The 15231-nt window shown below is 36.1% G+C and overlaps 1 protein-coding gene across 4 annotated transcripts in view; it reads right to left on the minus strand.

The window, feature by feature from the left end:
• Positions 1–296: 296 nt before the first annotated feature.
• DNM1L (dynamin 1 like) overlaps positions 297–15231 on the minus strand; it is a 37432-nt gene continuing 22497 nt past the window's right edge. For 2 of the 4 annotated variants that reach the window (XM_080553617.1, XM_080553616.1), the window contains 12 exons: positions 14711–14842; positions 14221–14427; positions 13921–14041; positions 12418–12573; positions 12206–12295; positions 11168–11260; positions 9481–9537; positions 8234–8311; positions 5679–5846; positions 4913–5022; positions 2181–2340; positions 297–1189 (listed from right to left, as the gene is read on the minus strand). In XM_080553617.1, the coding sequence (XP_080409743.1) occupies positions 1133–1189; positions 2181–2340; positions 4913–5022; positions 5679–5846; positions 8234–8311; positions 9481–9537; positions 11168–11260; positions 12206–12295; positions 12418–12573; positions 13921–14041; positions 14221–14427; positions 14711–14842 (1429 nt within the window). In that variant the 3' untranslated portion in view covers positions 297–1132. The remainder of the gene's footprint in view (positions 1190–2180; positions 2341–4912; positions 5023–5678; positions 5847–8233; positions 8312–9480; positions 9538–11167; positions 11261–12205; positions 12296–12417; positions 12574–13920; positions 14042–14220; positions 14428–14710; positions 14843–15231) is intronic. The other 2 variants (XM_080553619.1, XM_080553618.1) reach the window with 1 other exon arrangement.

The following is a 15231-nucleotide window of genomic DNA, read 5'->3' on the forward strand; positions in this document are numbered from 1 at the left end:
CTTTAAAGGTTAGTGAGAACAATATTTATCTGTGTGAATTACAATCAGAAGAAAATAACTCATCGACTTAACTTCCAACTTATGTCCTAATTTGATTGTCCTTAAAAAAAAATAAAAAACCTACTTACAGCACAGTAAAATTTCCTCAAAAGCAACTGTAATTTCTAGTATAAATATTCCAATTCTACAGACTTTCTTTCATGCTGCCATACCTTCTAAAGTCTGGAAAAAGTTGTGGGGATCCCCTTCTCCCTGGCCAACTTAATCTGTTTTTGAAAGAAACACTTACTGTCCCGTAACAGTTTTGAAATCCATTTTTATTTTTTTCATCTCTGTCAGAACAAATTTACTATTGGATGGTCCAGGGGCTTGGTCCCGGGGCGGGGAGGAAGGGGAAGGTGGTCTTGTACCTGATTATAAACCCCAACGTTTATACACAAGCTCCAGTGCACATCAACAACTTTGCACCCACTTTTTAGTAGTAGGCTGTTACTTGTTCACAAGCTCCAGGCTAATTCATCCAACATGATACTCCATTAAATGAAGATCAAAATTTTGTCTGCAGTTTTAACATTTGGGAAAAAAATGGGGACACACATACGTAGCGATACGGTAGACATCTCTACTGTGCTATAAAATTGACACCTCCATCTGCCATAGTGCATGCAATATATTCATGAAAGAAAATACATGGTGCTCTCTTCTCTTCACAGTATTTAAACCTCTACTGTAAAAGCAGCTTAAAACTATGCCACAAGACTACACTGTCCATCTTAACCACAGGCAACCTGTTCAGCAAATCAGGCACTGGAACTTTAATGTTTTTTCCCCAAGTTCAAATGAGCCTGTCATTGAGACAGTAAGACTTGGTCTGCTTTAATTTGCACCAGAAAGCTGGTAAGGAAACATTTAGAGCCATTTATTATGTGGATTAAATATGACTTATTTTGCAAAATACAGCATATTTTTCTGTTTGCAAATCAAACCAACTGTCTTTACATGAGCAGATTTACACAGTTGCAGTACACAGATAAGAGTTCATAAATAAAAATTCTATTCCGTATACCATGCCTAGCAATTTTCAAGTCAATGTAACCTCCAATGCATATAAATAGTGTGGCTGGTACAGTCTTCACCAAAGATGTGTCTCCCGAATCTCTGCAATGATTTGACTGGCTCGCTGCAGGGCCTGCACGCAGAAGGACAAAAAAAGACAGAGTTATTTACTGTTTCTGAAGGGATTTCTCAAAGAGGCAAGGAACATCAATCTAGAAAGTCTGATATTAAAATTTAAATCAAAGCCAGTCACTTTCATTAAAAAAATGAGTGGTAACAATCTGCAACAGCATTAACTCCAATCTGGACAAATCCAAAATTAAGTTTGGTCCTGTGAAGTTTACAGTTTGAAAAACAATTCCCCTCAATCAAATATGTTTATCGTATAGGAACAAGGATTAAACTTGCTATAGGAGATCTTGGACAAGTGAGATCTCAAGAGTATCCAATCTCTCAAATGCACAGTCTGTATGCAAGAGAGAAGCACCTTTTGCTATTTCTTTATTGAAGCTGCACTGGCATCTGAGAGGCATTCTTTTCTATACAGTTCAATCCAAAGAAACATAATGAAAAAATGAAGAGTTCTGTAAAACGGATACATCCTAAACGCACTGTCATACAGATGTACACTGTGGTCATGATAACCAAGTCTCAACATTCGCACTGTTTATATTACAGGGAGCTACCTAGAGATACAGCAGCCACTGGCCCATAGGCATTGTGTGAAGCATTAGAAGATGGGAACAGTAGTTAAAACACTGTAATCAATCCTTTCTCCCCCCAAAAAAAACTACTGAACAAAATAGAGGGAAGTTAAATAAGAGCAAGTAACCAAAAACAAATGTGTAAGTTAAAAGAATACCAGATGAGAGCTGCTGCTTTACACCTCAAACACAGTTTAGCTCCCTTCTTCCCAAGTACTCAGTCTACATAATACTATGTAATATTTCTACTCACATATTGCTTCTAATTCCTCTAGCAGAGAGAAATAATATCCTGACATACTTTTAAAAAAGCAGCAGAATTAAAAAGGAAGGCAAATCTTTCAAGAATCTCACATTTACATGGTTTCAATTTCATCAGCTGTTCTCATTAGCTCCTGATTTTTATTTTTTTTTAAATACCTTTAGCATATCAGCTGCCTCTTTTCTGCGCTGCGCCATGTCTTCAGACTCCGTCAGAAGGTCATCCAACAGCAAGGATTTATACAGCTGGCCTACCAGCTCACTCTGAAGAGTGTCTTTCACGTGGTTCACCAGAAAATGCATCACTGCCTTTGGCACACTGCAAGCACAAAAAGATCGTTGCTTCATTAAAGCTAATCAAAACCAGGTCTGCTCTAAATTTAAGAATGCACAATGTGAGCAAACAGCTACACAGAACCTTGGCTCAAACTACCAGGAATCTACTGCTAACATAAATCAAGTTTTCAATCTCAAGTAAATGAAGTATCATGCAATTTTAAGAGCTGAAGAAATTCATCAAATAGAATGGCAATATTGTAAAGGACATGAAAGTATTTATGGTGTAAAAAATACATTCAAAATAAATTACTTTTTTCACTACATACCAGAACTCAAATCTCTACTGTGTTAGGCACAAAAAAAAGCTAAGTATTTCACCCTAGAATCAATCTTCATGTGTAAGTGAGAAGGAGAAGAGGCAAGGAAAGGACTGAAGCATCCAATCTTACTTATCAGATGAACTGAAAATAGGATCACTGTTCAAACACTGGGCCATATTATCTCTAGCATGAGACAGCATGAGGGCAATTTTCATCTGCAAACGGAGTTTAAAGTGTGCAAAATATATTTGACTGGAGTGGAGGCAGGCAGGAACCAATGAGAACCAAGAACAATCCTTCAGAAAAAGACTACAGAATCTGTAAAGCAACATTTTTCAGTTCTATGTCAGGCTACAGTACCCCCAAAGAAGCCATGGTTTCAACTCTAATTTCCCCACCATTAAAGTTCCTGAAAAAAATTATTAAAGTATTGAATCTAGCTGAACATGATTTTCTTGGGGACTTAAGGTGTGTGTATCTTCACTCTTCTGAAAAAGTGGGCAAAAATATTTACTTGAGCATTGACAAAGTCAAATCGTTATACTAACACAGTACCAAAACGTGAAGATACAAACATAGGATCAAAAACCGAATTACAGCACCTCAGGTTATTTCATCAGAATAGCAGCAACCAACAACGAAAATACCGATGGTCCTTCCCAACTGATAAATAAAAAATATTAGTTTAAACAACCTTGTTGGCATAACACTAAGCAGTATTTTGCAGCTAGTGTGGTCTGGGAGCTCACATAATCAGTAACAACTCATTAAGCAGTGGCCCCATCACTCTTCTCGTGCCCACAGCCCTAAATCTAAATCTAAATCGTTATCCTGGGCAGATTGAGAGTTTTCGCTCCAAAGAACGCACTTCTTTCAGAGTGCTGCAATTATCATTGCAGCATTAACTTGACAAGGAGCATGCAAGTCTAAACAGCCAGATCCAAGATCAACCTAGATCCATCACCACATCTCAGCTCTTGGAGTCATACTCCCAGATTTGGTTAGGAATTTTCCCACTGCATTATGCTGCTTTAAGGGTCCTTACTGGGCAGCTGGGGGAAGACTTCTGGTAAATCATGATGAGACAGTATAGGTCTATTAATACTGAAGTAATTCAATTTACGTCCTCTTTTCAAGCCAATACATTGCAAGTTCTACCAAAAGAAGAACTGAAGAAAGAAGCCCAAAATATTTTGGGAGTCACCTACCTATGAGTGAAAGCAACCCAAAACTCAGGTTCAAGGCCGTGTGGGGACAGGTATCACCCAAATAAGAGCCTGAATCAGCTCTGGAAGTATGATGTGGGATGGACGTGAATACAATCTTTGCAAGATATCTCCTAAAAATACTTCTGAAGTAGGTAAAAATGCTCTAATGCATCAAATTTACAAAGCTGAAGATAGCATTTTTGCTGTGTATTTACTGCAAAGTTTGTAAAAGACTTAGAGCACGTGAGGAAGTAACACTACTAGTAGTGACACAGCAGTAAAATTAAGGTAAACAAAGCAATTCCCTACCATGAAATATGAAAAGTTATACTGAAGAGACTATTCCTTTATTTCTGGACAGAACAAAAATTCTATGACCTTGCAAATTTTCTCTAAACTCTAGTTACCAGATTCCCCATTTTCCCACATATATATATATGTGTATATATATATATATATATATATACATATACACACACACACACACACACATACATATATATATATATAAAAAGGAGTTATGTTTTTCCACAAAGGCTGAAGGGAAATTAAGTGTTACACCATCCTTTGTTACAAAAAAAAGTGTGACAATTTTTAAGGAAGACTTCAAAGATTTTCCATAGTTGCATACAGTGTAAATACATCTTATGTTATTTCCATCCTTATAGCTAACGAATAGAAAACTTGGCCACAGTTCCTATTCGACCTCCCTATTTGAAATAATAGGATAGCAAAGCAGAGTTCTACCATTGCTACATAGTCCCCAGAGTTTATTCCAGTTATTTGCTGCAAAACATACAACTAAATTGCAGCATCCTCCAGAAAAGCTGTCATCTCCTAAGTAACAAATTGAATCATTTACATCAATATAATAAAGAACTAAAACAATTAGAGAAAACAATACTTCAGCCTTCTTAACTCTGAGAGGTTGTTTTACTGCTGCTTCCTCTTTAAAGAAAAAAAAAATTATTTTCCCTCTACTTAAAAAATAAAAACATGATAAAAAAGCCACAATTATATACGTGACCCTTGAGATATCACAACATTTGTATGGCTTAAATATTTCTAGGCAGTTTGGTTTTACCTGTCCTGAATGTTCTTTCTAACAATAAGGAAGTAAGATTTAATGAGTCGTTCAATCACTTCACAATCTCGTTGCTCACGGGCAGAAAGTTTGCGTGCAACAGGTACAGGCTATGTAAAAAATAAAAACATCAGGTTACAAATTCTGCTCTTTATATACATGTATAAACATCAAACTGGGGGAGATCAAAAGGAACTACTGCTCTTTTAGTCTGATAATTTGATACATGTAACCTGTCTAGCAATAAACCTATTATTTAGAAAAAAACATCAAAAGACATCAACATCCCAATCTTTGAAACTGAAAGGTCAGAGGGCACCACTTTTTATTTTTTTGTAAAAGCTCACTAAAGGAACGAAGCTGTGCAACGACTAAGAATTTTCATCTATTTTTACTTTAAATGCCTTTTGTTTTTAATGATTCCTCTAGTATCAAAAATGCCACCTTCAGCAAAAATGAGTAGGCATTTGAGACAGGAGCTGAAATTTACTTCTGTAGAAAAAGTGATCTAGACAGGATTTCACTTGCATAGGAATTTGTGAAAGGAAGCCACATATCCCAAATCACAGGCTGAAACTAGAGGGGGAGAAAAGAAGGACCAAGTAACAGGAAGGGAGGAGAAAGGGGATAGAGCTCCCCGTTCCTATAGTGGTAACTATTTATGAAGATATATATTACTATCCAAGTCACAAGAGCTGGAATTCATGTATTTTCTTTCCTGAGTCTGAATTATGAAGAGGAGGTATCTGTCTTTCATGACACTCACCACATCTAATAGGTTTACAGCATGTCCTTTTTGAGGACTAGCAGGAAGGGCTGCAGCTGGTTTCGATTTTTCCTCTGCTGATGCCTCTTCTGCTTTTGAGGGTTTAAGCATTCCTCTCCAGTTGCCTGTTCCAGACTCCTGGGACACATCTCCTGTTCCAGGAGCAGCCTGCACAAACAACACAGTAAAGAAAAATTGGAGAGTTAAAACACTAGCACTGCAGCGTCTGATCAAATCTATTACTGAGTTAGAGGTAACTAAGAAGCAAGATTTTCATACATATAATTTTCTTTCTACATCCTGTTCTTCACTTCCCCCACCTTTGTTTTCCCTTTGGGAAACTGATTAGAAGGACACTTTCAATCTATTAATGGATGTAAACTTAAGAGTTGTTTTTGTTTCCTAATTCCTAAGAAATAACTTGAGACTTCACAAAACAAATCCCATCAAAACCCTATAATGTGAAGTTCAAAGACTTGTATTACAGCAACAGTTTGCTGCTTACAGCAGAAACAAGAGTATCAATACAGCAAAAGCTTTTTAAACTTGCATCCTTCCTAATAACGGTATGAAACTGTTCAAACAGACAAGGTCTCCAGTTGTTTAAAGGTCTACAGACCACTTCTGAAATATGGAAGTCTTCCTAAATCTATTGTTTTTTACCACATATTCCTGGACCTATACTATCATGATCATTCTGAAAGCACATTTGAGGGATCACCACAGCTCTTAAAGAGCTCCTGAATTTATTTACAAATTCTTTATTCAGAAACCAAAGTTCCTTACAATGACAGTTAAAAAAATACGCACTTTTATGTTTCCAGGTACCAAAGCTATGAATGTATTTGTGCTGCCAGACCTCAAGTTACTGAAGGCTTTTCTGTACTAAATCAAGAAGAAAAACCTTCATCTTCTGGAAGCGAAGATCACAGTTTCTGGGAGTAAAGCTTTCCATTCCAGGGAAAGAATAACTCTCTGGTCTTCTGAGAAGAGGACATAACACTCAACTCTTACGCATTAGAAATCACTGGACAAAAGAAATATTAGTAGATGGTATCCACCACGTTAGATAAATATATATAAAAAAAAGACGGTTTATTTTGATGTGGAACGGTCTTAATTTTTGGTTTGCACCTTTCCATAAGCCTAGCAGCTCTTCTATTTACTACCATACTGTAAAAAAAGAAACAAAAACAAACAACAGTGTAAACTCAGTGCTGGTCATTAAAGACTCTGAACTGCTACTACTTATGTCTTCCTTCAGGAGGAAATAAGCTAAAACTATCTACTGTGTTTACAATTAAAACACCACCATGGATGACTCTGGTTCTAAAGAGCGTGATGAAAAAAATGGCAAATAGTTGCATGTCAGGAGGAAACCCAGCTAAACTGTGCACATAAGTCGTATTAAAATTGCACAAAACTGTTCAGAGACATTGCACCAAATATATTGCAAGAATTCAAATCAACCTCTTCTAATAAGAGGTAACCACTGATAAGAACAGCTCCATTACTTTTTTTTCTGATTGTAAGACAGCTATTCAAAGTGGCAAAATTCCCCAAGGCTCCCTCATTCAGTGCTACTGCAGAGTGGGCTGTATCTCCCAAGCAATTTCAGAAACAAAGCTACAATCTTTCACACCAAACAGAGCACTGAGCATGCACTAACTGCTTAATAATACGAAACAAACCAAATTTGGCAGTTTCCTGCAGTCACAGGAAAGTTGGCAGTTTCTGTGGTCACAACAGTATCTTCACAATTGCTCCAGATTTTTTTATAGATGTTTGCAGCATATCAGAACCAATAAATCTTTGACCAAAACCATAATAAAGTTCCAATACCAACTTGAATCACTTTGCTCAGGACAGAAATGGCAGCTTTACAGAGGCAGAATGTACGTGTGCAGTGAAGCAAAAAGCCTGACTCCTCTTGGTTACTCCTGCTACCCAATTTGATGACTATCCATCTTCTCTGACTTCACGTAAAAGCAATTAGCAATAAAGTCTTTACACTACTGAGCTGTTATTTCAACATGACAGACAGCACGCCTGAAGTGTAAAAAGCCACTGCAGAACACATTTCACAAATAGAAGTGAACCGGGGATTGAACAATTAAGTAAGACAACAAAAAGGGGGCTCAGGTTGGAACAAAGCCTGTAAGGATTCCCTGCAGGAAGCAGGAAACTCACATTTTTAGTTTATCTTCTGTTCTCCTTCTTTAACTGTCAACACATTAAAAACATGCAGTTTAACAACCATGCTGAAAAACTTTGATCACAATACTGTTGCACCAAACAAGCAATTGACTACAAACGGGGGCAAATTTTGCACCACAATATATTACAACCCAGGGTTAAAACAGAAAGCAGTGGCTTTGCCACCTCGTAGTACATCTCTACCCACATACTACAATCATGAAATGTCAAGTAGTCTACACCCGGTAGGACACAGTGGGTTGGGGACAGAGCCCTAAATACAGACTGCTTTCCATAGTACCTGAGATGCACCACAACATACTTCGCATGCAGTGCTTATAGGAAAAATCAAGACAGACCTTGCCATCAGCCTCAGCAGAAGCAGCAGTAACAGTCTCCTGGGAAGCAGGTGTCAATGCACCTGGAGCTTTAGTAGACTAAGGAAGGTGAAAAATGCAGGGAGGGAAAAAAAAAAAATTCAACTGAAAAACTGCCAAATCTACCTAGCAAACTTATGCACTTTTATTTGCTAATATCTTTTTGTCTTTAAAAAAAAATCCAGAAAAGAAAAGATTTTGGATTTGCAAGCAACACAGTAATATAAGCAGAAAAAAAAAAAAAGCATGTTGAAGGCAGTTAAAGGACTTTTGCCTTATCTGGGTTTCAATTTTTCAGCTCCTTCACTGATGGATTTAAATATGAAGTAAATTAAAAGAAGGATCAAACAGCACTGAAAGCCATCTCTAGATGGCTACCTTAAATTCTCAGTTCATCCATCAGCTGACTTTTACTAACTAAAGGCACTAATATTAAAGTCCACTCTGAGACTTCATCTTACTTTTTAAGCTAAGAAACAAACTGATTTCTCAGCTCTAATAATTCTTACTCTTACTTCTGTAATAATTATTACTCCTGCAATAATTCCTATTACAATCTATGATGAGTCTAAACCATATTCTGTACATTTGAATTCTAAATACTTCACAGAATATTAAATACATGACTGTCTAAAATCCTAGCTGTCAGTCTGTTCATTCCCACAGGCAGTATTTTCATGATGCTTGATAACCAAGCAACAGAAACAGACCACGTGACTGGATTATGATGATCAACTGAAAACTTTCTCCTCCGTTTTCTCCCAGAGAAAGTAAGACTGCACTAAAACTGGAGTCTTAAGAGTGGCTTTAAAAAAAAGCAAAAAGCACTACACTGGCACACTGATTATTTTAAATCAGTTGCTTATCTTTTGAAATCAGTGTCACAGCCATAAATTTAAGCATGCAAGTTCTAACTCCATCTTGAACATCTGCAAACATTTTAAGCCTCACCTGAAATGCCATGTAAGTAATACATGTAATATTAATAAAAATTTATAGGTAAATCTTCAGAAATCCCAAATTTAAAACTGCCCAAAACTGCATCTTTGGAAGAAGAAGAAAACGTTCCACTTCCATCTTATGAAATTCAAAGACAAAAGTCAATATTCTGGAAGCTCCCAAAACTGTTACTAGGACAGCAGATCAAAGTTCCCAACATTTAGATTAGATCAAAGCAGAACATGTTAAACTTGGAATGAATAAATACATTAAAATCAACATTTACTCACCTTGTCTCGTGGCACAGCAGAAGGCAATTCCCGGGCTAACCTGTTACGTCTTTGTTCCTTTAAAAATAATCCAGCAAGACCTCAATTATGTATCACTATATCAACACACATCCAAGACTTGTATTTTAAAGATGACTTAAATTTTAGAGACAAACACTAATAATAACATCTCATCCAGTGCCATGTAGCCATCCTATGATCCTATGAAAGCATCAATTATTTTCATGAAATTACTCTGATTACTTGGCCAATTGTAAATTCTTAATATAAAATTTTTGCAAAACTTTTTGCAACACTCTCTATAATCAAGACTAGAGCCTTCAGATAACAGGATCAAAGCTAAACAGTTGGGCTTTGCGTAGATTCCCTACAGCTTTCATTAAGCATTAAATCTTCAAAGTAATCCAAAAGAATTTGATTTCACATCCAGCAAGGTTGACTCTGATTTGCCCGGAAGGAAACATTCACTTTATAACAAAACAATTTGAAACAATCATGACAAAGATCTGATTTTTCTTGAAAGTAAGAACTGATTGTCCAATAAATAAAAATAATGTGTTTTACATGGCTTGTTTCTTCAAACATTTCAATGTCCTGTTCAGGAAGATACTGGAAAAGAACTAATGTTGGTAACACACAATAATACAATAATCTCATACATTCAGCTTCACAAAATCTTAAGTTTTGTACTCCTAGCAGTTTGTGCAGACATTGTTCCTGGACTAGATTCAAGAGCAGTCAGTCTATCAAGGCAAATTCAACTGCATAATCAGTCAAAACAAAATTTATTTATAAAAGAGAGGTTAGAACCAACAAGCAGAAATGACAACATAAACATTTTAAAAAGAACACTACTATGAAAAAATGCGCTGGATCAGCAAGGGAACACAGGAATTATTAACAAGCTCTTAGTCTGATGGATGAAACACTGCAACAAAAATCAGACTTGGGAGAAAGAACTGAGCAGATCAGTTGTAGGACAATTGTTTCCAGAGGATGTCAGCAACAAAGTTTCTCAATCAAAACTGGTCTTGAGAAAGAGAAAAGGCTACTGAAGCTGTAAAAGCCTGATTGGAGGCTGATGGAGAAAATTGTTTTAGGGAGACGGAGTTTCCTGAACAGATTCAGGAACAATACCAAAGGGAAGCAGAAATTAGAAGCTGAATAGAGGAAACAATACCTGTAATTATCATTTTATGAATGAGAGGAACATTATAGCTATTGACACATTCTGTCAGAGAGAAGATGCAGTTACTTTGACATTAAAGAGAATTTCACAACCATCTTTTTAAAGTTTCTCTTCCAAAATTTCACTTAATAGCAACTACTCAGGTGCCAATCTTATCTTCCAGGAGACATACAGACAGAATTGTTTTAATTGAAACATCAGCCACTGGTTCTGCATGTAATATGCAACATAAATCTAATAAATCAGCTGATCACAAGATAAGCATACACCGTATTTGTACTATAATCAAATCTTTATACTTTATATAAGGTAGAACTACGGTAGAAGAATAGACGTGTCAGTTTCTTTCTATGAAGCAATTATTTAGGCTTTCATTTGAAGAATCAAAAGACAAGACATTTAACAAAGCTATAGTCCATGATCATAAAAATACTTTCGACTTATCCACTTTTCAGCTAAGCACACAGAAATTATTTTTAAGAGGATGTATTTTCTTACCTCAATGTTGTTATTCATTAACCCACAGGCATCAGCAAAATCTGGATGTTTGGTATTAATATAGGCTAACTCAATAGCCACTAAATTATGAACCTGCAATGAAATGGCATTCATGGTTCAAAAATTCAGTGAGTAGATCTAATGGCAGTGAAGGACAATGACCTACAATGCAGTCTAACTGTCCATAGCAAAAAAACATTTTTACTGCCCCAAAGACATTAGAGCGCTGACCCTGAAAAAAGCAAGAAGGGAATTAATTCTTTCATTGCAATACACTCAGACCTTCAGCTCTTTTTTGGAGTTATATCAATTTAACTTGTTAGCTATATTAAGCTAATCCCTCTCCAGCAAGAATTAAACAAAACTCAACCATTTAAGGAGTGTTCCATATGATGTAAGCTATATAATCAACCTTCAGTCACAAGCCATCCATGTTTGAACTAGTGAGAGATGCCTCACTGTAAGCACATACAACAATTCTTTTTGCTTTTCACGTTAAACATACACACACATGTACAGAGCCAATACCTTTCTTTCCTCCCAAATAAGCAAGCCTAAAGCAGACTTTTAGCTTTGGCGAAATATATTTTAATATTAAAGTTGAATTTTCACCTCTCGTTTACTAAAAGGCATTAAAGGTGATATCAACATTTTATCTAAACCTTACGTTTGAAACAAATAGAATAAGGACTATAACTTAATTTTTATCGTTGCATCTTTAGTACAGTAAGTGAACAGCTTCTGTTACAGGAAAGGTAAATATACCTACATCAGAAAGGCTAAGAGGCTTTACATCCAAGTTTTAGTAAAATCGTCTTGGAAAACCGAAACACAGCAGACAATAAGCTGCAGAGGGTTCCACCCCATCCCTTTGTTTTTTATGTATTATCTTCTAATACAGAAGAAGCTACTTAACAAATATGAGTTATGACTCCTTTAATAATTTGGGTTCCTTGCATTACACAGCAAAGAGAAGCATCAAGGAAAACTCTAGAAAACATAATTTTCCCAGCAAAATTATAGTAGACGGAAAATTACCATTTCATTTGTGACAGGAAGTCTTCTACGCAGAAGACAAGTTACTACTTCAACTATGGCATCATGCAATTTAGGAAACCTCAATAACTCCTAAAAAAAAAAAAAGGCAAAAATTTACTGGTGAGACTTCCAGGCACTTTTTTTTTGGGAGGTGGGGGGGAGGGGGGCGGGGAAGAGGGGATATTGAAAACATAATTCAAGCACACTTTTACCTGTGTACTGTAATTACTACAATGCTGGATAATCCTCTGCATTTCTTCATGAACCAGCTCCACACAACGCAAGCTAGGCTCTTCTAAACGTTTGATTTGCCTTTTAACCAGCAATTCAAATGAAACTTCAGGAACAAACAAGGCAGGACGGGGACCCTAGTTCAAAAGGAGGGTAATTTTTGTTAAGTTGCATATTAAAACAAGCATTTATAAGTAGCAGTATTTGATGAAATCCTGAATAAAGCAGACCAGAGTTTTCACACCCAAAAGAGCACTCAGAACAGTCCTTGCCTGTTTAAGAGTTATACATATTAAAAGAATATTGAAATACAAAAGCTTTACAGACTAAAGAAACTCAAAAAGATATCTTTACGACAAATTTCGTTAAATTATTATTAACCATCACCCTTGTAAAATCTTGAACATTTCTACGTAGTCTTACAATCATGAACAATTCTTTCCAGATTTGCGGATCCAAGTTTAAATTAAATTTATTATAAAAACAAAGACATTCTCTTCCTAATTTTCAGCAGACAGAAAAATCCAGCAGTTCTGGACATACAACTCTCACTACACAATAGCTGGGTTTGCTGTTAAATATAATTGTAATACAGTGTCACTGTGTCAATGTTTCGGATAATTTCATTTATGACCTTACAGACCAATGCTCAGCTATACACGGAATATTTTTACCTGAGTTTTTTGAAAGCTAAATGAGCTTTAGAAACACAAAGATGTGATGCTTCACAGAAAAACAACACATCTTACCAGTCACTAAATGCTGCATTACATTTACAGAAGGATAAGAACATGCACACAAATCACTACTGTAGTGTACCTAATGTATTCCAAGTCTGAATAATTACTGACCGTGCAGAAATGCAACTGTCTGTACCCAGCAGAACACAATACAAAAGCTGACTTGCTTGATGTTCAAATCAAGCTCTGAGGAGTGAACATTCCATATACTGACAAAAAAAGTAAACTTACTTTTAATTAAAAAATAAAAGTAAACTTACTTTTAATTCTTACAACATCAATCCCCATATCCACAACAAACCCAATCAGTCGTGTAAATACTGAACCATTAAAAAATCACATCTAGTAATAGAGAATGAAAACATCTGAACACGTCCTAGCCCATAGATCTCACAGTAAGTCTTTATAGCTAGCACAGAAGTTCTTAATGCATGGGCAGTTTTTCATCACCCTTTCTGTACTATATAATAGCTTCACCATAGGGTTGCCAAAACTGGGCTGGAGCTTAATTTAAACCTACAAGCAAAAGAAATGAGTAAGCATTCCCCTTAAACTCATTAACTATCTGATAATAGCTGCAAATTTGGATTTTCTATTTTTCACTTCAAATGCCAAAAAGCAGGATTCAGCCTATTTGCATAAACTCTTTCAGCTGTTACTAATTTAGAGTCCTGAAGGAGCACAAATTGACAAAATTTTATTTTTAAACCAATAACAACACTTAGAATACAGAGTAACACTCACAGTAGCGTTTCTAATGGCAGTCAGAATATCAATTGTGTTAAGGCCACCTAGAGGATCAACAGATTCTAAGGTTCTTCCAAAGGTCTCATGAAAAATGTAACAGATTCTGGCTCCTCCACATCTGAAAGAATAAAATAACAACTAAAAACAAGGAAAAAAGCTTTCATTGCAAACATTTTTACTGTTAATTGGATTCAAACATTTTTGATTATGTTGTGCTCTGATGTACTACTATTGCCAATATGAACCAGCAAGAGCTGCTGGGTCAGTCAATATTCTAGAAAAACATTTATTACTTACAGCTCAGAAGTCTCTATGTATTTTGCTGTTCCTTCAATAGTATTACAATATTCTGTGGCAAATTTGGTAATAAGCTGCAATAAAGTGGCACTTTTGTCCTCCACAGGTTCCCCATAGCTGTTTAGCAGAGACTGGTATTGAGCAGCTAAAACATTGATTCTGGTTTTCAGTTCTGGCAAGCAATCCCTGATATGATGCATTAGTAGTCTAAAAATGGAAAACAGGCCTTCATGAGAAGGAAGGAATAATTTCAGCTTTATCAGCTCTACCAAAAGAGAGACAGAAAATTATCATCAAAGGAAAACATTTGCTCAAGAAAATTACAGTAAATGCAGAAATTGAATTTGGAAACAGAGCTGTTTCACTGCACAGCACCAAAAGAAAAAGGAAAGAAAAATAAATGGTTATACATATTTCTAACACACCAAACTATATCCTAATGTACCTTTAAAAGAATGCTTTTTTTTTTTTTAGATGTAGTATGTAATACCTGTTCAGTGTTCTAGCGAGATACTTAGTTCCATTTCGATTGGCTAGGGAAGGATACTTCTTTTGAAGAAAACCATACTCATCACGGATAGAATCAGCTACACTCTTCTTATTGTTAATATCCAACTGACTCCTGAAGTTAAAAGGCAGAGTTGCACACCAGTTAATGGATGCAAAGGAAGAACAATTCACACTTCTTTTCTTCCTGACAGGAGATCTGAACAGACGTTTTTTGCTTTACACACGTAACCCTTCTCCCTTATAAAATAATGAAATGTTTTATTGGCTGTTCCATGGAGCATAGATGGGAAATTGGTACAGGTAGCTGTCATACATATGCAGACTGAGCAAAAAACTTCTATCAACACTGCATGAGATTTGACCTAGCTGATGCAAAAGGTAACATGCACAACTACAACACCCATATGCATTTAACATGATCTTAGCACTAGTGTGAAGTATCTATTAGTGCCATATCAGCAATAACACAAACAGCTAATCAGAAACATCCCTCAAGCTAAA

This window comes from Anser brachyrhynchus, assembly GCF_964034855.1.
Source record: "Anser brachyrhynchus genome assembly, chromosome: 1".
Taxonomy (NCBI): Eukaryota; Metazoa; Chordata; class Aves; order Anseriformes; family Anatidae; genus Anser; species Anser brachyrhynchus.